The 21751-nt window shown below is 35.8% G+C and overlaps 1 protein-coding gene across 11 annotated transcripts in view; it reads right to left on the minus strand.

The window, feature by feature from the left end:
- Positions 1-263: 263 nt before the first annotated feature.
- Positions 264-21751, minus strand: part of FGD4 (FYVE, RhoGEF and PH domain containing 4) — a 115019-nt gene continuing 93531 nt past the window's right edge. For all 11 annotated transcript variants that reach the window (XM_080553513.1, XM_080553516.1, XM_080553522.1 and 8 more), the window contains 11 exons: positions 16514-16670; positions 15229-15367; positions 14551-14609; positions 13801-13947; positions 12227-12399; positions 9400-9430; positions 9130-9225; positions 8596-8721; positions 7273-7413; positions 6359-6499; positions 264-6274 (listed from right to left, as the gene is read on the minus strand). In XM_080553513.1, coding sequence (XP_080409639.1) covers positions 6017-6274; positions 6359-6499; positions 7273-7413; positions 8596-8721; positions 9130-9225; positions 9400-9430; positions 12227-12399; positions 13801-13947; positions 14551-14609; positions 15229-15367; positions 16514-16670 — 1468 coding nt within the window. In that variant the 3' untranslated portion in view covers positions 264-6016. The remainder of the gene's footprint in view (positions 6275-6358; positions 6500-7272; positions 7414-8595; positions 8722-9129; positions 9226-9399; positions 9431-12226; positions 12400-13800; positions 13948-14550; positions 14610-15228; positions 15368-16513; positions 16671-21751) is intronic.

Consider the following 21751-nt stretch of genomic DNA (forward strand, 5'->3'; position numbering starts at 1 on the left):
TGGGCTGGAGCTGGGGCAGCACCTGGAGGTTACCGAGGCAGACCCCCAAAACCTGCCCTTTGATGTGTTTGGCTGAGTTTGGGCCCAGTTGTTCTCAGCTCTATGGGGCTGCCCTCCGGTTCTGCTTTCTGCTGGAAGCTGCTGTCTGGCTGCAGGTGCCTAATTAGCCAGGTGCTAATTGTTGCATAAACAAACAACAAATCTCCCTCTCCCCACCCAAAGAAAACCAAACCAGACAACAACAAAAAATAACCAGCCAGCAATAATTATTTAATGTTTTTATTTTACAGGATACAAATTTCTTTTCTTGTTTTAAGTACTCAACAGGAATTAAAGTGCTTCATTTTTACAATTCTCCACCCACCTTAAAACCAAATATACATATATTACAGAAAATATGTACAATATCTGCAACTATTTTACATTCATGTATTTTTTTACTGTAAAAATGACCACTTACACTTGCACAACTTAGAATGGCATTTAAATTTCACCTTTAAATATTCTTCAGTTTATTGAAAAACCAGAACAAATTTACACCTCTTCCAAATATTAGTATTTTTACAAACAAAAAATCTGTTTTCTTAATTAAAACCTTTTTTTTTTTTTTTCATAATGAAAGGGAATTACAGTGCATAGCCTGTAATTCTGATGTCATATTACAGCTGATCCAGCTCCCACTAAAATTAATGTATTAATCTGCTCGGAGGGCTGCAGAATAGAGAACCTACTATAGAAATAATAGAGACAGGAAAAACAAAACAAAACAAAACAAAACAGCAACCAATACTTCTATTGCAAACAGTTCCTTATATGCAACAAATCTGCTTTCTCTTTTAAAAATATTAGGCCATATGCATGCAAAAATGCTTTCACACAGCTCCCCCCCCACCCCCCTTTCTGAATATTTTCACCACAGTTACTGAATCTACAAAGGATGAACTATAAAATGAAGTAGGTTGGTGTTATGCAGTGGCTGAAAATATGTTTTATGAATAGAAATCTGCTGAAATTTTATTAGATAAAAAACACATTCTACATTCACTTGTGTAAGGAAGAAGGGATGGAAGAAAAGTGTCATGGATGAATTTGGGAATAAATTTCATCACTAGGTTCTAGAGGAAGAAGACTGAACACCTTATTGAATTTAGTTTGTTTTGGTTTGCTTTTAATTAGTCTTAAACAGCAAACATGCCACAAAAATAGATCTAATTCTGTTGATTTTTTTTTCTCCTGAATAGCATACTCAACACAGTCAATATAGATTATACTTTGAATTCAGTACATATTTTTAATTGTAAAATACTGCTTGAAATAGGTCATTTGAATAATAGTCTCATATACACACACACATATATACATATACACACAGATGAATGTGTGTGTATATATATATATATATACACACATAAATATACAATCATTAAGTTACTATTATGTTCCATTAAGGGACAAAGATTTAGGAAACAATCTGACTAGCAGATTAAAACTCCTATCCAAGGAACATGCTTCGCTACAGTCCTATGGGTCAGAACCATCTAGGTAGGTACATTCTTCATACCAACAGGGCCACAGACTGAAGAAAAAACATAACTCCACATATTTTGTTTCAGATTTCAAATCAAATCACAGTCTAAGACTGATCCCCCTTTCACCAACAGATTTATCTTAAGGATAGTCAGTTCTTCCACAAAATTATGTCTCATCCCCAATCACTTACTTTCAGATTGTTTCCAGCTGTTTATGCCCACTCCCACCCACATCAACTATCTCCAGGTGAAACTGCTCTGAGGTTCAGCTGAGCACTGTGATTCCAGATGAGACACAGTAAATCAGCAGTACTCTAAGTGGAAAAATCTTCATATGCCACCCGTGTCTTTATATAATGTAAGGCGGATTCTACATGAATTTAAATCACTGCAGGTATAATAGACCCAGCAAATGTATGATAGTTTACACCACCTAAAGATTTCTAAATATATTTATGGAGAAAGCTCCTTTTTTATTGCTTAGAATTATTTCTACATGGAATGTTTGTTTTTTTCTTGAAAGCCTTTTTCTTCAGTATAAGGAACCACTACCCACTGTTCATTTTATTTAACCATGAAATGAAAAGCTGGCCAGTTTTTATAACTAGCTGTATGGTTGGAAGTATATTTAAAAAAATACAACAAACCCCAAAGAACTTGTCAGGTGTTTCCACATCTTTAGCACTCATTTTTTTAATATATATTTATATATATATTTCTTTTTTCTCCTGACTCCTCTTGGAACTGTTTAGAACATACATCTATTTTATAACCTCATCTAAAACTTATGCAGGTGGTAGTGTATTTATTCTACATTTAAATCAGTGCTCAGCTTCATCCACATTTTAAAAATATGAAGAATAAAAACGCTTTTATATAAAAGGAATTTAGAATCTTTGAGATTTATAAAGCACTTGAAGATGGTTTTGCATAAAAAGGTGCCACTATATTACATGCATTTAAATGGTTTAATATTCTACTCCAAATAGAAGAGAATGTTTCCTGTCCTCAATATCTGTTTTGCACACAAAAATGGAATTCCTTTTAGAATAAGCAAAATGTAAAGGGATTTGAACGTAATAGATGCTATAGATTTTACAGTAGCTCTTCAACCAAGCATGATGCCTGAAACCAACCTGATGCCTGAAAACAATTTTTAGAGGACCTGGAAGAATGGTGCAGACATACAGACATCACAATACACCATTTTTCCATAATGGGGGGGGAAATAACAACTCTTTTTGAAAATGTATTTTTATGTTTCAAACCAACATAATGATAAAATGAAGCCATTGTTTTGGACAAATACAGACAAAAGCACACAATATTGCTTGATTTACTTTAAATTGTGCTGTAGGCTTACCACTTTTAAACTGAGAAACAAGCATTTATTGAACACAAGAATCACAAAGTTTAGATAAAGCAGCAGAGCCACTCACATACATTCATATATTGTGGATGAATGGACAATTATAGTTTTTTTTTTTCCTTATAAGCATAGCTTTATGTTAATAAATACTATTTTTTTAAACAAAAAGATTTGAATGCTTTTTTTTTTTGGGGGGGGGGTTGATCTGTGAAGAATGGAGTAACTGTCAGGGTGGTTAAATCTAGAAGGAACTTCTCCATCTTCTGATCTTTAATATTAGTGGTACATATTGTTCCTACGAGATACACACAGAACCATACGTTTGAGTGCCATTACATCCTGACTCAGAAGAGAACAATTCTGACCAACCAATTAAGAGAACATGAATGAATTTTTTCTGGAGTAAATAAAATATCCCATCACACATTAACTTTAATTGCCAAAAGCAAATATGAGGCCAACCTCCAAATAAATAACTCTTAATGATAATTTAATTCCACATTGTTTATGTCCACATGGAGAGCTTCTTCTGGGACATGCTGAAACCATTCAAGCAGCTTCAGATAGTCAATACCACTATAACAATAAAGCAGCCCAGAAATTGCTGCTTCTAATCATTTAGTAATCATTTTCATAACCATTTAGCCTGAAAAAGGTCTTCCTACTTAGTTCAGAGTTAAGTTTTCAAGAGCTTAGAAAACAGAATGTACTAAATGACAGCAATCATACCACCATATTATTTTGAGTACAACTCAGTCCATCTTATCTAGGGTCTCCTCTAAGGCAACTTCTCCCCTCACAGTCAACAACTTGAACATAGGAAGTAATGTTTTTAATATGTTAGGTTGTAATGAGACAATCTTCTAGATCCCACAAGTGCACTGCAGACTCTTTTAGAAGATACCCACTTTTGCAGACCATGGAAAGAAAATTAGCCAGGGAGAGTTCTTCCTGCCTATCTGAATGTTACTCTATCCCTTGCCAAGACACATTGTACTAGCTAGGGACACCTAGGTGAAGATTTGATGGAACTTGCCAACACGAATCATAAACACCTTATGCTGCCCGTAACTAAAGGTAAATACAGCTGGCAGTAGAGGTAATTTCAGATCTCTTAAAGAACAATAGAAGAGCCCGCACATCAGATAAAAGTGATGCTAGGGTTATACACAAAGTAATCTGGACACACAGAGCACCCAAGGAAGAATTCAGAACTGACATGTACAAAATCAGCTGTAGAGTTAGTACTCTGCAATGCCATGTCCTGATTATTAGCAACACTAGTGTAAAGCTTTGAAGTCTAAAGGCCATCATAAATTTTGGATTTGTGCAGGTGAGAGCAAAATACAGGCCACTAAAATGAAGTTGTGACATTCTTCTCATTGAAAAGTGGCAGACATTGTGTACTTACGCATGCATAATGCTAAAAAACAGAGCTTACTTCAACAATCCTTTCTTTGTTAAATGCTAACTAAAAAGAGCATTTATTCCTAGTGTTGCAAAAAAGAGTGAAGTGGGACTTCAGTGAATATTTTGTTTGGAAATCTCATTACAAAAAATCTGTCCTCATGTTACTAACAAAACTGGACTTGAGCCTGAGCTCCTCATGCTGACATGATTGAAAACACAGATAGCAGCTATATTGAGAAGTAAGACTCCTGAATGTTCCCATGAGACGTTGATTGCAGAAGTTTCATATTTCCCTTCCTTTGAGGAGTCAGAAAGGGAAAGATGGCAATGATTTTATCTACTTGATAGTCAATCACTACACCTCTGTATTTACCATATTTCATCCAAGGATGTTACAGTAAAAAAATTAAGGAGGTCATTTGCCTCTATGGATTAAAAAAAACCCTCATAAGAATGGAAGTTCATAACAGACTTAGCACTGTAAAGCCCACAAGTCCTAATTCCTTTAAGTGGAATGCAAATAATTTCAATTAATGCAACTTGAGATTTGCAGGTTCAGACTTCATACTAAATGCATATAAAGCAGGCTCCACATTACAATAGCAATCCTTAAAGATTGTTGTCTTATATAAGTATTACAGTATCTAATCTTCTGCAACAATTAGGATATTTAGGTTCAAAATGTTCATTTGTTCCAATAACTGTAATAGTGAAAATACAAATTCCCAGAAGATTAACAGAATCTGTTACTTATCTCAAACCACACACTGCACTCTTGAAAGGTTACAGCGGTAGGACACTGAAGAAAAGCTACTACTCCTTTAAACAAAACTGGAACTTATTTGTCCACTGCATGCCACTTATGTTACTGCTATTTTTTTAATGCATAAAAATATCGAGATCATTAAGTGTCAGCTATTAAAACAAATCACTGAACAGTATTTGTTAATTTAGGACTGTGTTTAATTTCAAATAGAAAACATGCTTTTTAAATAAATTATTCACTAACAGGAACCCAGTCTCATGAAATCAAAGCAAAAATCAAGTATTGTACATTTTTAATACTGTACATATATTATATGTTTTATCATATTTTAGGTATTCATTTCTAGATTGAAAATCATTAGGTTGTTTCCTTGATAAATTGAAACTTTAAAAGCCAATATACCTGTAAAAGCAATTTGCATTACTTTAATTAAAAAGAAACAAATGAATACAACATATGTACAGATCTGTGGAATTCGATCTATAAACTACATACATTAAACCAAACTATCCCTGTATATTTAACTACAGATCTATTTGGGAAATGTGGAGGTATATCTTTTATCCTGTTGCGAGTCCTAATATGTAAGTAGGAAGCTTCAATATTTGTATTCTTAAAGAAAGTAGCAAACATGAACCAAATAGCAATTTTCAAAAAAATGCATAACAACGAACAAGCAGTACAGTAAAGTTAGTAGGTATTTTTAATAGCATTCACATTTTTAAAAAGTCTCTGAAATGGACCTGTACATCACTTTCATTGACAAAACATAAATATAAGAAAAAGATCCCTAGAAAGACCAGAATTTTTCCCAAACATAAAGTGCTAAGATGTGTACGGTAGTAAGATTTTTTTTTTTTTGATTGAGCAAAGGAAGGTTAGCCAAAAGGTTAACCACAAATTCAATTGAAATCTTTAAAAAATAGCATGTGTTCTTGAGCTTCAGCATTCCGACACTTTAGAAGATTCAGGTTGTTCTTCTAAACTTACTTGCAGTTCATTTTGACATTCTGGTGTCTCACCTTTGACAGCTAAGTGGATAACTTTCAACCATTTCTGTTTTAGTTCCTCATTGTCTGCAGCAAAACTGTGCACAGACTTCGACTGGGTCAGTTTGAAGCTGTGTGGGAGGTCAGCACTTCTTGGGGTGTCGTCTACTGCATAGCCCAGAAGTGGAATTGTAGCCAGAGCTTTAACATCCTACGAAGGAGAAATTCCTGATTAAGAACAAGCAAATAATCTGCTTACTGTCTTTCATTCACTATACATTTCCTCTTGGCATACCTGTGGAGCACCATACATGTACAGCACAACAGCTTCCTGTTTAGGTATAACACACCATGCTTTCTGCCAGGGCTTTGATTTTTCCATGTACTGAAGAAAGCTACATATGACACTATTTCCAGAGACTTCAGCAGATTCAATCTAGGAGATGGTATAAAGCATAAAAAGGAAAATAAGCTTTCCTTAAATAAAGGGTAAAACACATAGACCAGAAAGCCTGAAATACACCACCATTCATGACAAATCTTGGATAATGTATGCAAAAGAACTTGAGCAAATAAGATCATGAATGACTGTATTTATGGAGAATATTTATATATTACATACATAACGTCACAATGTGTTCTCTTACACATGTGTACTCTGTTCTTTCCTTCACTGGTAGTTTGAGATTATATACTTCTAGATGTCTCTAAATCTCACTTTTCCCACCACAGCTAGCCTTTCTCTGTATGTTCACATCTACAGCAATGTTTTATTTCTAAGGTAACATCAAGTCAGGCATCGAAGTGCTACCAGCTATCCAACATGACTACCACTCTATTTTAGTGTCAAAATACTATGACAGGATCCAATGCAAAGACATTCTAAGGATGGTGTAAGAACGCAAGTATTAATTCTAGACAGAACATTAAGTGAATTGCTTAAAAATCTGGGAACAGAATGACATGCTTCTTGGGTTAAACAGTGATCCTGAGAAGAACATGAAGAATACAAAATGATTATGTTTTATTACTTCCTTTACATCATTTCTGCCCGCCCCCCCCCCCATCAGATGGGATGAATTTGATTTATGCACCTTGTATTTCCCCCAAACACAAAAAAGCCCCACAAGAATGCTACCATTTTTTCACCTAGTGATGAGCCCAGACTATTGGCAACTATGCTCATATGGTATTTTTTAAATGACATACCTCCAAGATGCCTTTCTTCTTCTTTTCTTCACTATCTGTACAACCCATTATAACATGATAGCAGTCCTTACAAACTTTGTTCAATTTATTGCCATCATACTCAAGATGTGCCTTATAGTCAGAACATTTCCAGCAAACCACCTTAAAAACAAAAAAGATTTACAAACATATAAATTGTAAGTATTTACAAAACTTCACAAAAACAGAATTTAATTTTGAAATATTATATGTAATAGTAACGTATTGTTCAATTATACAAAAAAAAAAAGATAACGTCTGACTATTATGTCAACAATAGCTTAACTGAAAATAACAATTTTCCAAATTTGTGCTACTCCAACAGAAGTAAAAAGGAGTCCAAATTGCCAAAAGGGAAAAAAGGGGAAAGGTGTGATCTTAAGATTAATAAAGGCGTTTTAAGGTAGAAAAATCTGGGAAACAAACAAAACAGATAACACCTGTATAACGAATATTTCAGAGCTTCTAAAAAAGCCTTTAGTGTCCTGCAAAGGGCTAAAGCAGAGTTGTGGATGCAGTAAACCTTCACACCACATACAAATGCTACATAGAAGTCATACAGGACAACCTGCAAGAAAAAATTAAACCTGGGTTTGCACTACCATCTACTGGAGAAAGGTATAGTTGCTGGATGTCAAGAAAAGGAAGCACAGTATATTTGTTCTTTTATTAACTTCTGAAAAGTCTTAAGTCATACCACTATTACACAGTCACTTTAAAGTGACATACATTAATGCATTAATGTAGTATCACACATGGAAAGCAGCAGTAATACTCTCTCCTCATCCTAACCTTCTCTCCTTCCCTAATACCTCAGGCATGTTCACACAACTGCACGCTGAACCCACCTGGGAACAGCTCCAAGATAGATAACCCAATGAAAATGTTTTAACTGCATGGCTTCATGGTCTGCTTGCAAAGAGCAGAGAGGAGGTAGCAGAATGGGATCAGGAGGCAGCCAATGCTGCCAGAGATAATGCTGGCTTATGCTAGTTAAACATGGTCTTGAACCTGTTGAAATCAGTTGAAGCCACTCAGAAGTAACAGCAAAGTCTGTCCAGGTACTTGGGACGTTTTACACAAATGTGCACTTTCTCTGCTGCAACTTACTTCGCCAAAATTACTACGCCAACTAAACCAGACAGAGGATCCTTTGTGGTGTGCTGTCCACAGCTTCTGCTTTCAGCCACAAGCACAGCAACAAACTGTAGCCTCACAAACAGCCACCTGAAATCAACTAGGTGCTTAGACACATTCATTCCCCAACCTGCTCACCAGCTACAGCAGCTTGGGTTTGGCACTTACATGTCCACATGCTCGACAGTGGTGCCGCCTTCTTGTCAGTGCATTGAAGGGCTCCTTGCATTTCATGCACATGGTGACTTCGTTGTCTCGGATCCACCTCGGTGCTCTCTTCCCAAGCTCAGCATTCTGACGGGGGGTAGAGGGAGGATAAAAACAGCTATTTGTGCAGTACTTCAAATTGAAATAAGTAATTATTTATAAAATAATTATGTTCTTCCTCTGGAAAGGAAATGGCACAAGACAGCTCTAGATGCATTTTGAAATCTATATAAGAAACAACAAAGAACCCAGTCAAAAATGATTATGCATGAATGAAAGGGAACTCTGTTAAACATTTCAAGAAAAAAAGAAGCTCATTTATAAGGTTTGGCATTATGAAGAAAAACAATTACCAACAATTACCAATGACTACTTTGTAATTCCTCTGCTTTAAGAATGATTAGCTTGAAAACAAAGTTTCTGCCAAACTCTTTTTCAGTTACTAACGAACAAAATGGCCACTAAGAAGGTTACAAAGGAATAAAAGCAACTTACAGAAACCTCTACAGGCGTGTCTTCATATTCCTTAGCAATAGCACTTCTGAAAGTTTCATTCCGCTGCTGAAAAGCTTCTATAGTATTCTGAAGCGCCTAGGGAAACAATGGAAAACCTCCTCAAACATACTACATTTAGAATGGACTCTATGCATTCCGACCATTTATTGATTAGCAGAGGGAAGCTATAGCCAGAAAATATGGATATTGCTCTTTTGATTGCTTCAGTGAAAATACATTTAAAAAAATAAAGAATGTAGATGAATTTACCTTTATCCATTCTTCCTTATCTTGTTCAGAACTAAAAGAAATATTTGACATATTAGTCCAAAGCTAGTTCAGGAAATATAATCTCACTATCAACAACTTCCTGCAAAAGCCAATGTTGTGAAGTAATTCTCATAAACTCAGAAAAAGACAATACCAATCATTAACTGACCAACCAAAACAAAACAAAAACAGAACAACAACAAAAAGCATGACTTCAGGCTTCAGCAGGCTTCAACTACTAAGCACTAAATTCAAGTTCAAAGACAAATGTAAATACATTTCAAAGTAGTAATAGTATTTGCATTGTTACACTTTTTTTTTTCCCCCCAAGAACAGGATAGAAAGGAAAAGATGAGAATGGAAAATTTAGCTGTACATGTTTTTTTTCTTCTCTCATTTCATGCACTAAGTCCACATACTAGCATATATTTTTCCTAAATATCTCTTCAATCTTACTCCCTCCCTTACCCCCAAATAATTTCCTTACTGTTTTGGTTTATTTAAAACTGTATACAGTGGCAAGAAAAATATCCAATTTAAACAAAAGGAAAACTCTGCTTTAATACTATAAACCAAACAGCCATCTTTTGCTTTTTATACATAAGGGTGGATTTCAGATGACTTTACAGTAAGTAGAGATGAGATATGTAAGACAGATACATTGAAGGAAATATTTTAAACTCTGATCTTGTACAATAGCTTTCTTTATAAAATACACCAGTAGGACTTCAACATTTAAGTCTTTAGAAAGGCATCTTATTTCACAAGTGTTAGCACTGTTAGAAACTACTGGCCAGTGCTGGTAATGAATTCTGTTTATCTGTAAATTTTAAGTCAGAAAGATGAAAATCAGTACCAGAATATATCTGGCTTTTTGAAAGCGGCAGTCTCCCTGGGTAAAAACGTGGAAAAAATACTTCTGTAGCTATACACTATCTGACATGCAGAATTTTATTTTGCTATGGATTGCTACAAAGGATATGAAAGACAACTTCTACAATATCTCAATGAAAATGACTCCTAACATGTTTTTTTGCAAAATTACTGCAACTTGTTTAGGATTCTACTGGCTTTAAAAGTGTTTCCCCTTCCCACCTACCATCTGTACATGAGGCAGAAAAACTGTCTACACAGCCAAAGTAGTTCTCCTTACCTGCTTACATTAAAAAACAAAAGCCAAGCTATTAATCATATCAGATAAGCAACCTCTCAAAGAAATAATTTACCAGCTTTTTAAAACCACTGATTGAAAATGTACTCAAATAGTATTCTGAAAAATAAATACAAGTATACTAGTGAAGAAATCCTTAAGAGTAAACTCAACATTACAACAAAGTTAATAGAAGCTCATGAATTCAGGACATTAAAGTACAGAGTACATAAAATACTCATGCATTAATCAAGACTTGAATAATCTAATCTACTCTAATAAGACTTCAGTTGGTATTTATAGCTTCATCATTTTGTACAGACAATACATTCTAAAAATATTCATAAAACAAAACAAAAACAGGATCTTACCACACTTAAAATAAATGAATACAATAAATTAGATTACTGATAATTTGGAAACGTTACCAAAATAAACGTACTTTGTTGTAGCTTTTTTCTTCCAATTAAAAAGTACTTCACAAATGGTACAACAAGATGCAATCTTTCACCACTGAAATGGATGTGTGGCATAAGAGCTTGCCAAATATTTAGCAAAATAGCATGCAGCAATTTATAGCAGATGGGATTGATAGCAAAAAACATATCCCAGAAGTCTTGCAGATTTGAATGGAAAGCTTTTTCCTGTCATTTTCCAAATTGCATATTTCTATTGCATTGGGTTTCTAATTAAATTATAGTGTAAGTAAATTGCTATTTGCTGTTATATTTCTGCATTCACTGCTGAGTATTTTTTCATCAAGAAAAGTAGCTTGCAAGCTTTAGTTTAATAGCAAGCTAAGGTTTGTCCCCAAATACATGGTGTTGTCACAGAGCTGTAACCTCCACAGGCATCTTCCTGCTTCTTTAATCCTTGTCTCTCTGCAATGAGATCTCAACTGCTAAGAATAGGATCTTCAAGCAGCTCCAGCACGGAAGGTGGTTGTAAAAATGCACTCCACTTTATCTGAAGTCAGGTAACCTAGACAGGGAAGTTTAGTCTAGGCAATGCAAAAAGTAGTAGTAGGAAGGTAACCCCCATGAAGAGGAGGATAAGAGGACTAATAACGAAATCAGAAAATACCATTCAGAAGAGCGCAATTGGAAAAAAAGGACCCAAGAACTAAAAGAACTTGCTTTCCAGGGTGAGGGGATCAGAGGAAAACAAGCAGACTGGAAAAATGATTGAGGATAAGCAGGTGCCCATCTACCACTGTAGAGAACTACATTCTGGAGACATATCCCTACCAGAGTGAAGAGTTTTGTTGGGTGGACACATCCAGAGGTGAACAGATCCATTTGTACCAAGGTGTTTTAGGTACCAAGGTGTTTTAGGTAGTAGCGCTGCCCATATTATCAGACTCAGCATCTCACAATACTTGGTGAAGCCAGACAGATTGTCTTTGTATTAGTTAGATACACTGATCTCAATTTTCCAGGTAGCCCACTCACAACTATCTTAGATATTTCAACAAAGCAAGATAACGCACTATACTTTGTAGATACATCTTCTATTCCAAGAGATTCTTAGACTGATAATTTACGCTTTTTGCCTAGGTTATTTTCAAAACACTAATATTAAGATGAAGCCCAGTCCATCTTTCTCCAAATCCATCACTCCATTCTTTTGCATGTATATATTTAATCTTCCATAAAAAGATAAAAAGACTTCTCTTACCTGGCCTGCAACTCCAGTGTTCGCTCTTTTCCAGACACTTGAAAAGTATGTGGGTATTCTTCATTATGAGTTTCTATAATCTTCATACCATCTATGCCAACTCTGGTTCGAACTGAGAACTTTGATCCTACCAAGCTGAATTTGGGGACGCAGTAGAGCAACATATTGTTAAACTAGGGGAAAAAAAAAAAAACAACACACGTTGCTTTGCATTAATGAAAACACAGATGACAGCCAGTTTCTACTGATAGCTGGACAATATCACAAAGCTGAACTCAGTCGGTGAGAAAGCAGGTTCATTTGTGCTTAGCTGATATATGAAAAGACCAAACATCTAATGCAAGACAATGTCTGATTTTTTTGTTATAGGATTTAGAAATAAAATTAAAGGCCAGCCTCAATGGATATAAGAATAATTGCTCTGTATATGCAGCAATTTTCATAACCTTTATCATAACTATGCTCCAAAGGATATTTTATACCATTTTAAATCTTTTGTTAGAAAAGTCATTCTCATGCCTCAGTTCTGCAGAAACTATTCTAAACTGCACAGTAATAATTCTTTTTGTCAGTGTATAAATTTATATAGACCCTGTACCAAACCTATTTAGTTTTGTATAAATTGTAACTAATATTATTTGACAAAAATATTTGTCTTTTCTCCAAGAAGAATGAGCACTCTGGTCTTACAGCTTTTATTCACTGAAACTCTCAATATCACAGGAAAAAAAATACCTGAGCAGTATAATGAGATATTCCCTATTAAAGAATAGAACATTTAAATTTTATTTAAATTTTATTTAAATGTCTGAAGTGCCAGCCTAGAAGCACAGTTCTTAAATTAGCTCTATAGAATTTAATTTTCTCACATTTTAATAAATAATATTGAGAAAATGTGATGGAAAAAAGAGAAACTCACCTCATTTAAATCCCTTTTAAACTTGTCACCTCTCATGTTAAGCACAAACCATTTTAATCAGCTGTCTAGCCCCATTTGATATTTTACTATTTCATGACTTCTTCTTTTGTTTGAAGCACAGGTAAGTAGGAATTGTACCTCAACAATTCGTTACTGCTCTTCAAAAACCAGAAGACATGCAATGCCAGAGGACCACAAGCAATGAACTACTTCAAACCTTTTCCAAGGGAGCTGTAAGGGCATACTGCTGTAATTTGTTACACCTCAAACAAGATAAGGCACCTGACAAGAGGATGAATTGCCACAGTAAGTTCCCACAGGATCACGAGAACATACTTGGACTCCAATCTATCAGGATCAAAATCCTAAGCTTCTACATTTCATTTTTATGAGAATGGCAAAGTTCTCATGCTCTAGAACCTGCATTTATGATTAGCAGATGTATTTAGAAGTGAGTTGCTGGGCACTGGTTCTGTTCTGAAAAGTGTTCTCAAGCCTTTCTACAAGCAGTATAGGTTTTGCTCAAGTTCGAATACCACTAGAAGAAAGGCATCATTGGCATCAACTAGAAGATGATTTCCTTCTCTCTTTGGCAGTTCTTTCAAGTCTAGAAAGACATACAGCCACCCCTGCTAAAACACATCACTATACTTACTAGGAAAAGGTGCCGTTCTTGAGCAGATGTATTGCGAGCTGCGAGTTTAAGGATCTGTCCTTCTTTTATCAGTTCATTGGAAGGGTTCACAATGTCTTCCTCTTCTCCCAGCATCTCATATATCTCTAACAATTTCTTCAGATTTTCCTTTTCAGCGAAAATACAATTATAAAGTTTATTAAATAACAGCACAGATTTTCATGCATTTTAAATTAAATGCCAGGGGCTCGTGTAAGTCTGGAGAATGTCGGCTTTGATAAACATATATATATACCTGGTGTATACGGTCAACCATGTAGACTGACTGACCTAGTTGATACACCTTTTAGAAATGTCATGATAAACTTTAAAAATGCAGGTATATATAGAGCCTGCATCACTGCTTGTACAAAATTTCAAAATACCAATTAGGTATTTCAAAATACTTAATGAAGTACCAATCATGTCAGCCTGATATGGTAGAGAAACAGTAACTACTCTTTACAATCACCCTTCCACTGACAGAGACAGATGAGACAAGGTTAAGAGTTCAAGACTGTCAGCTAATTCAACCTGGAACATGTGAGAATTATGTACCATGACAAATTTTATCATTCCAAGGAGCTATATAAATACACTGAGCAGGAGCAATCACTTGGGCCCATGAAACCAATTTTTGCAATTTTAGGAAAAAATTGCAATTAACACTCCTAGCTTCACTTTTCAAATACAATATTTGAAAAAATGAACAGGGAAACAAGGACCATTTACCATTTTCCTTATTGCGCTGTTTGAGTGACTTGCTGCAGTGGATATAATTTCCAGAGATTCTAGATGGAAGAAAGAAAGAAAAAAACGCAAAGACAAAAAGCTGCATTTTTACACGTTTTTATATTACACAGAAAAATGGATCATTCTACAAAATGATGCTTGCAATTTTTATGTAAGTTTTGAATGATTGGCCGAAATAGCTTGAACTGTTCTTGTATAAACGTAGAGAGGAAAAAGAATTGAAAATAGACTTCTCTTTCTCCTTGCAGGAGCTTATAAATACAATAATGAGCACAAATCCACTTTTTTCCAAATAAGAGACATACATGTCAAAATAATACAGCAAACAACAACAACAAAAACACAGCTCCTAAACAACCCTGAAGCAAATAAAACAATAAAATCCCAGGCATAACTCCAAAACTAAAGGAAAACTTATTCTAAAAATATAAATTTAGAGTATTACATAACTAAAGGCTTTACAGTTTTTGTGCTAACTTCATCCACTATTCAAACATTTTTTTTCCAAATAATCCTTCAATTTCACTGAAGAAATTCTATCATTCTTTTCACAGTGGTTTTGCTTTTCAGTTTATTTTTCCTGAAAAGAGGTTTAATTTACAGTATCATCTTGTTAATATCTTATCAGAGCTATTTTATTGACTAGAAGATATTTACTTTCAGCATCTTTCCAGTCTAGGGAGTCCTGAGGCAATTTCCTTAGGTAGTCCTTTAGAAGCATCTCATAGCGTGGAATGCGTTGCACTGGTTCTAGCATGTGATGTTGCAATGTCAAATTTCCACACACTTTTTCCTTCTAAAAATTGTAAACATATTTCAATGTAGTAGGTAAAAATATTATTTTACAAGAATATAGTAAAATAAAAATGATTGATAGAACATAAATAATGTATTTTGAAACATTCATGACAGACCTTCCAAAAGAAAATACAAAAACTTCTTTACCAAAACAAATAATTGGAAATTTATTTACTAAAAATAATTGTAAAAAGAATTTCCTAAGTATTCTGTAAAACACATTAATAAAAGTCCTACCAAAAAAACTCCAACTCCAATGTATTTTAACGTTGTTTTTTAATAACTTTGAGAATAAGACAATGACTATTGTGTTATTATGAACAGTTCATGATCACTTATTAGAAAATGTCTCTTAAGTGGGCTATAAAGTGTATTTTATCTACGTGAAGAGAGAATGCTTCCTCTGAGTTTTATACATAATGTACCTCACCCCACCCCCCAAAAAAACATTTTAAGATATATGCTCGTTTCCACGATCTTATACATAATTAAACAATTACATTGAAGTACAAACAGTTGCCTTCCTTGGCTTAGAATCGGAATGCCCTACTCTGCAATAAATTTTAAGCAGAAATATCTTACCCTATTTCTAGATGAAAAGTCTGCAGGAGGAAGATACATACTTGCCATTCACACAGAAACCTACAGGGAGCACTATAGGGTATAAAACACACTTTTGCGAAGAATGATGTGCTGCTGTTAACTTCTTTTCCCTTTTGTGGCTCAGCATTTTAGTATTTCAGATTTACATCCAAAGTTTATTGTTCTGCATAACAGCATGGCATGAGCCAACAAAATGTTTATGGATTCAGTGCAAGGACCTACAGTTGTAGTAATACATCATTTTATTTATTTATTTGTTTTTGGTGTCTATGACAAAATGTAGTATTTTTTAGTCTTTTCATGTTTCAACCTTTATACATAGGTCCTCTATGCTGCAGTGGAAAGTTTGGATTTGTGTGGGTGTTTGTGCACACATGAAGGAAGAAGGAGAAACAGAAGGCAACACGATCTGGATAAAAGCAACCCTTAGGTCTAAAGGATTCAATATGTAATTTTCTACTTAATACTTTTTTCACCCACAAACCTATACATTTTTATATATGCCAGTATTACTTGGAGATCTACGTTATTCTCCAATTACCTGAATTTCTTGAATAATTAATTTGAATTGAGGTGACCGTTCAGTCCATGTTTTTACCAATTCCATTGCATTATCAAAATTCTTCACATACTCTCCATACATCTTGAGGAAAGGAGCTAACTTCTGCAGAATGTCTCCAATTCTGGGGGTATCAGTCCTGTAAAGTAAAAGGACAGAATCTGAGAGCAAACAGGAAGGAAAAGTTGCGCAAGGTTATCAAACAGTTCCAAGTATTTGAAGAGAAGAGTATCATTCTGCTTGGGATCATCTCATGTAGAGTTCCAACAAAACCATTAAAACTGACCTGAATTAAAAGATTGTTTGCACCCTCTCTGGTGATGTGTAAGCATTACAGATCATGTAGAGCACTAAAGAAAGAAAAACTTTCTATAATGAAAACCTTGGGACTCGATGTTTACAAAACATAGCCTAATCTATTTTATTTGCAGCTCCTTACAGCTACATTATATTCTTTTGACCACACTTTACCCTCTAAATAGCTATTCAGTCCTTTTATTTGAGGACTAAATCCATACCACAGAGCTCTCCTTCCATGCTCTATATAAATACATGCATTCAGGACTTTCAGAAACTTAGTATCTCTAGACTTCAAGGGCAGGTTGGATGGGGCTTTGAGCAACCTGGTCTAGCAGGAGGTGTCCCTACCTATGGCAAGGGAGATGAACAATTTGATCTTTAAGGGCCTTTCCAACCCAAACCATTCTACAATTCTATGTTTCTAAAAGTCAGAAATCAACAGTGCAGTAGTGGCCTGAAGTGAAGCAATATTTTCCAAAAGCTACTCTAAAACACTCCTGTTCCAAGCAAAAAGCTGTGCAGCAAGGAACAGTTACCTGAATACCAAATACTGGCAGGACTGGCCCAGCTGCAGCTGTGCCCAGGGGAGCAGAAGACACAACCTGTGCAAAACCTGGCAGAGCTACCACTGGACCTTGTAACCAGAGAAGGGGACAAGATGGGGTGAGAAGCTAGTCTCTGAAATCACTGAGGCTCTCCAGCCTTTATTCAGGTATTTGCTCCACCAGTCTCTATATTCAAGCACACTTTCAAATGCAAGCTAGCGATTCAAAACAAATAGCCACCAAATTCACTGAATTCTATTTCTCTAGGTTGTCATTTTAACACAATGTAGCAGAATATTTTTAAGCTGAAAATAAAATGCAAATCATGTCAATTCTAACAGCACTGAAATAAATGTGAATTCATTTCTAAATGTCACCTGGAAAAGAAAAAAAGCACAACAGACTTTAAGGTTTTTCTGCTAAAGTTCACAGGTAAGTGATGATGAAACTGATGATGAGATTTTGCCATTAAAAGCTTAAAGCAGAAAAGACTGTGGCAATCCTTTGTATCTACGCCAATTTGTATAAAAAAATGAATACTTCTTCATGTTTCATAACTATTACTAGAAAGACATTACAAGAAAATATCAAAACTTTTAAAAGTGGGAACCATTTGCTATGCCTGCTCCTTTGATACCTATGACTGCTCATTTACACAGAGCACTGCATTGTCACTGACTATGAAGATTCAAAACTTTCACTACTTTTCACTTTTACTTTTTTCTTCTATGTCCAAAGATTCAGGCCGTGAAAACAAATTATTTATTTCAGGTAGGTTAGACAAGGTCCACATAGCACGAAGAGCTATTGAAAGACAGGGACTCAGAGAAAGCAGAACCTTCTTAGAACGGCATCTTCCCATGATCAGCTTTTAAGTATAGATATCTTCTTCTTCACATATTTAAACGCGACACACCATAAGCAAAAACAGGAAAGTATACTAAATGACATCAGGTCTAGGGCTGTTACTGTTCTTGTGGATAGACAGATTGGAAAAAGAGAACTATTACCATAGACCCAAATCAGCAGTGCATTGTTATCAGGAAACAAAGAGGGCACTGTTATATAGCTCAAGAAATAGGACTTAGCATTGTTCTGTAGGTACAGAAACACTTCCTATTTTGGTGTTATCAGACCACAACGGTATTCACCTAAGCCTTCTAAAAAACTGGAGCATGAAATAGCTGACTTGCTAATCGTGATTTGTATTTAAAACTGTTACGATTGAAAGGAAGCCAAGCAAAAGTCTGTAAAAATTAACACAGACAAGGTGATTACAGAACAACTGCTTGGTCTCTTTTCTGATATACAAGCTAACAGGCATCCAACAAAATTGAAAGTTGAAGTTTCAAAGCAAAATCACACAAATAGGTCAGCTCTGAAATTGCCCAAGAATGCTAGTCTAAAATTTTGTGTTGAAAGAGTGAAATAATTTGTCCACAAAAGAACAAAACAAACAAACGACAACAAAAAAACTAGAGAAGATATCACACCATGTTCTTATATGCTTCCCCAGCTATCTGCTATTGGTCATCCTTGGGTACAAAAAGACAGATTTAGATTGGTATTTTGACTTGAAATTGCTGGTATGCTCTGTTTCGTTTTTTTCATGGGAACTATATTGCACTATTTTCAAGCCATATGTTGTAAAAGAGATAGTCAACTCCAGCTGTTGCTCAGCTCCTTCAAAATGCCATTACCAGACAACTTCATTTCCACCAGATAAGTTTAGGTACACACTGCCTTTTCTTCCAAAACAGAATCTGGTTCTGCTCTGCTTTCCCGGTTTCAAAAACTATGTATTTTTACTTCAAGTATTCGAAACCAACCACAACTTAGGGAAAGTGTCTTTTTTTTTATGGGAATTTTTAGAAGTGCATACAAGTACCAATATTTCAGTATTTTCTATCAAGAGACTGCTGAGGAAAGCAAACTGTATTTGGCAGAGTCTGTTGTGGCAGACAAATTCAGAACCTGGTGATGGGCAGAGAAAACTATGCCTGATATTACTCCCAGCAATGATCAGAGATCATTGTCTTCAGCTGCACCCATTCTTCTTCTAACTCCTTCCCAAAGCATAATTTTTAAAGGACATTTAAACAAGCTGCCTCACATACAGCACAGAGGTTGTTTCCAAGCAGTTGCTTGCAATGCAACTTAGTAGTTTTGCACCAATATTCATAGCTCATCTGCAAAAAGAACTTTTAAACCTCAGAAGCTATTAACTATACACACGTCATTCGTGTGCAATGTAGCATTTTGCAAATACATAAGGTAGTGCAACCCATCTCCTGTGTTCTATAATGTGTCTACAGCAAGATCTTCAGAGTTCATCACAAATTTCATTTCAAATATACACAGCACTGACATAATGTAGTGTGTGCTGCTTTTTAAGCACCATTATAATAAGTTAAACTCAACTTTTCATATGTATACACTCTATTTTAATCTATGGGTTATTTCCTATCAGATTTTTCAATTGATCAGAAGACGACAAATTTAACCTTATGAGGTTATTCTGCAAGAAATATATGATTAAGGTTTAAACTCTGTCGTATTTCATGATGCTCAGGTTCTATTTACTTTCTTGCATAACAGATTGTACAGGACTACCACAATTTGTGCACAGTAAACATTCTATTTTAAAGAATTATCATTTTAAAGAGGAATTATCTTACAGAGTCAGAAGACATAGACCTTGTTATCTAGATCAACCTTTGTGTGGTCAGAGATTTTTTCACATCACAAGAAGGTACTATTTCTTAATTTTTGTGTGATTTTTTTGACAATTAAGGTCATATATGAATATGTAACTGGAAAGGATATCTGGATAAACAGTAGAATAAACTCTAGATAACATGCAATACAGGAGCCAAAAAGGTGCTGAGGTAAAAAAAAGAAAAAAAAGAATGAAACAATGGGTCAAAACAATATAATTTTATTTTTTTTTAATGAGGTGTCCCCTTTTCCTAAAAAGGGTAGGGGAGCAGCAATAAATTGGAATTTATTTATTTTTTGGTCAGTTTAATAAGATAGACCAGAAATAGACATGTATTTGAGCATCTCCATAGCATCTCCAGAATCCCATACATCAAGACAGGACAAAGATACCGCACAATAGTACATAGGATCATTTAGGCTGGAAAAGACCTCCATCAACTCCAACTACTAACCTAGCACTGCAAAGTCTGTCTACCACTAAACCATGTCCCTAAGCGCCACATCCATGTGTCTTTTAAATACCTCCAGGGATGGTGATGCAACCACTTCCCTGGGCAGCCTGTTCCAACGCTTCACAACCCTTTCAGTGAAGACATTTTTCATAATATCCAACCCAACTTCCCCTTGTGCAATTTGAGGCCATTTCCTCTTGTCCTATTGCTTGTTGCTTGGGAGAAGAGACCAGCTTCCACCTTGCTACAACCTCCTTTGAGGTAGTTTTAGAGAGTGGAAAACTTCTCTGAGCCTCCTTGTCTCTGGGCTTTTTCCCTCAGCTGTTCCTCATAAGACTTGTTCTCTAGACCCTTCGCCAGCTTCATAGCCCTTCTCTGGACATGCTCCAGGGCCTTGACGTCTTTCTTGTAGTGAGGGGCCCAAAACTGAACACAGAGCTGAGTACTCACCCAAAACTCACCAGAGCTGAGTACTGAGGGAAAAACACTTCCTCAGTCCTGCTGGCCCCACTATTTCTGATACATGCCAGGATACCATTGGCCTTCTTTGCCACCTGAGCACACTGCCGGCTCATATTCAGCTGGCTACTGATCAAAACCCCCACATCCTTTTCCACCAGGCAGTCTTCCAGCAACTTTTCCCCCCAGCCTACTGTGTTTAATGGGGTTGTTGTGCCCCAGGTGCAGGACTCAGCACTTAGCCATGTTGAACCCCATACAGTTTGCCTCGGCCCATCGGTCCAGCCTATCCATATCACCCTGCAGAGCCCTCCTACCCTCATGCAGATCAACACTTGAGCCTAGTTTGGTGTCATCTGCAAACTTACTGAGGGTGCACTTGATCCCCTTGTACAGATCATTAATAAAAATATTGAAGAGAACTGGCCCCAGTATTGAGTCCTGGGGGACACCACTAGTGACCAGCTGCCAAATGGATTTAACTCCATTCACCACAACTCTTTGGGCCTAGCCACCCAGCCAGTTTTTTACACAGTGAAGCATATGCCCGTTCAAGCTATGAGCAGGCAAAGGTTACTGTTCTGGAGACCAATGATAAAATGCAAGGGAACAGGACAAAGCTGCAACAGGGGATGTTCATACTGGACGTAAGGAAAATTTTCTTTACCATGAGGGCTGTCAAACACTCTAACAGGCTTCCAAGAGAGGTGGTTGATGCCCTGTGCCTGTCAGTGTTCTAGAGG

This window comes from Anser brachyrhynchus (assembly GCF_964034855.1).
Source record: "Anser brachyrhynchus genome assembly, chromosome: 1".
Classification (NCBI taxonomy): Eukaryota; Metazoa; Chordata; class Aves; order Anseriformes; family Anatidae; genus Anser; species Anser brachyrhynchus.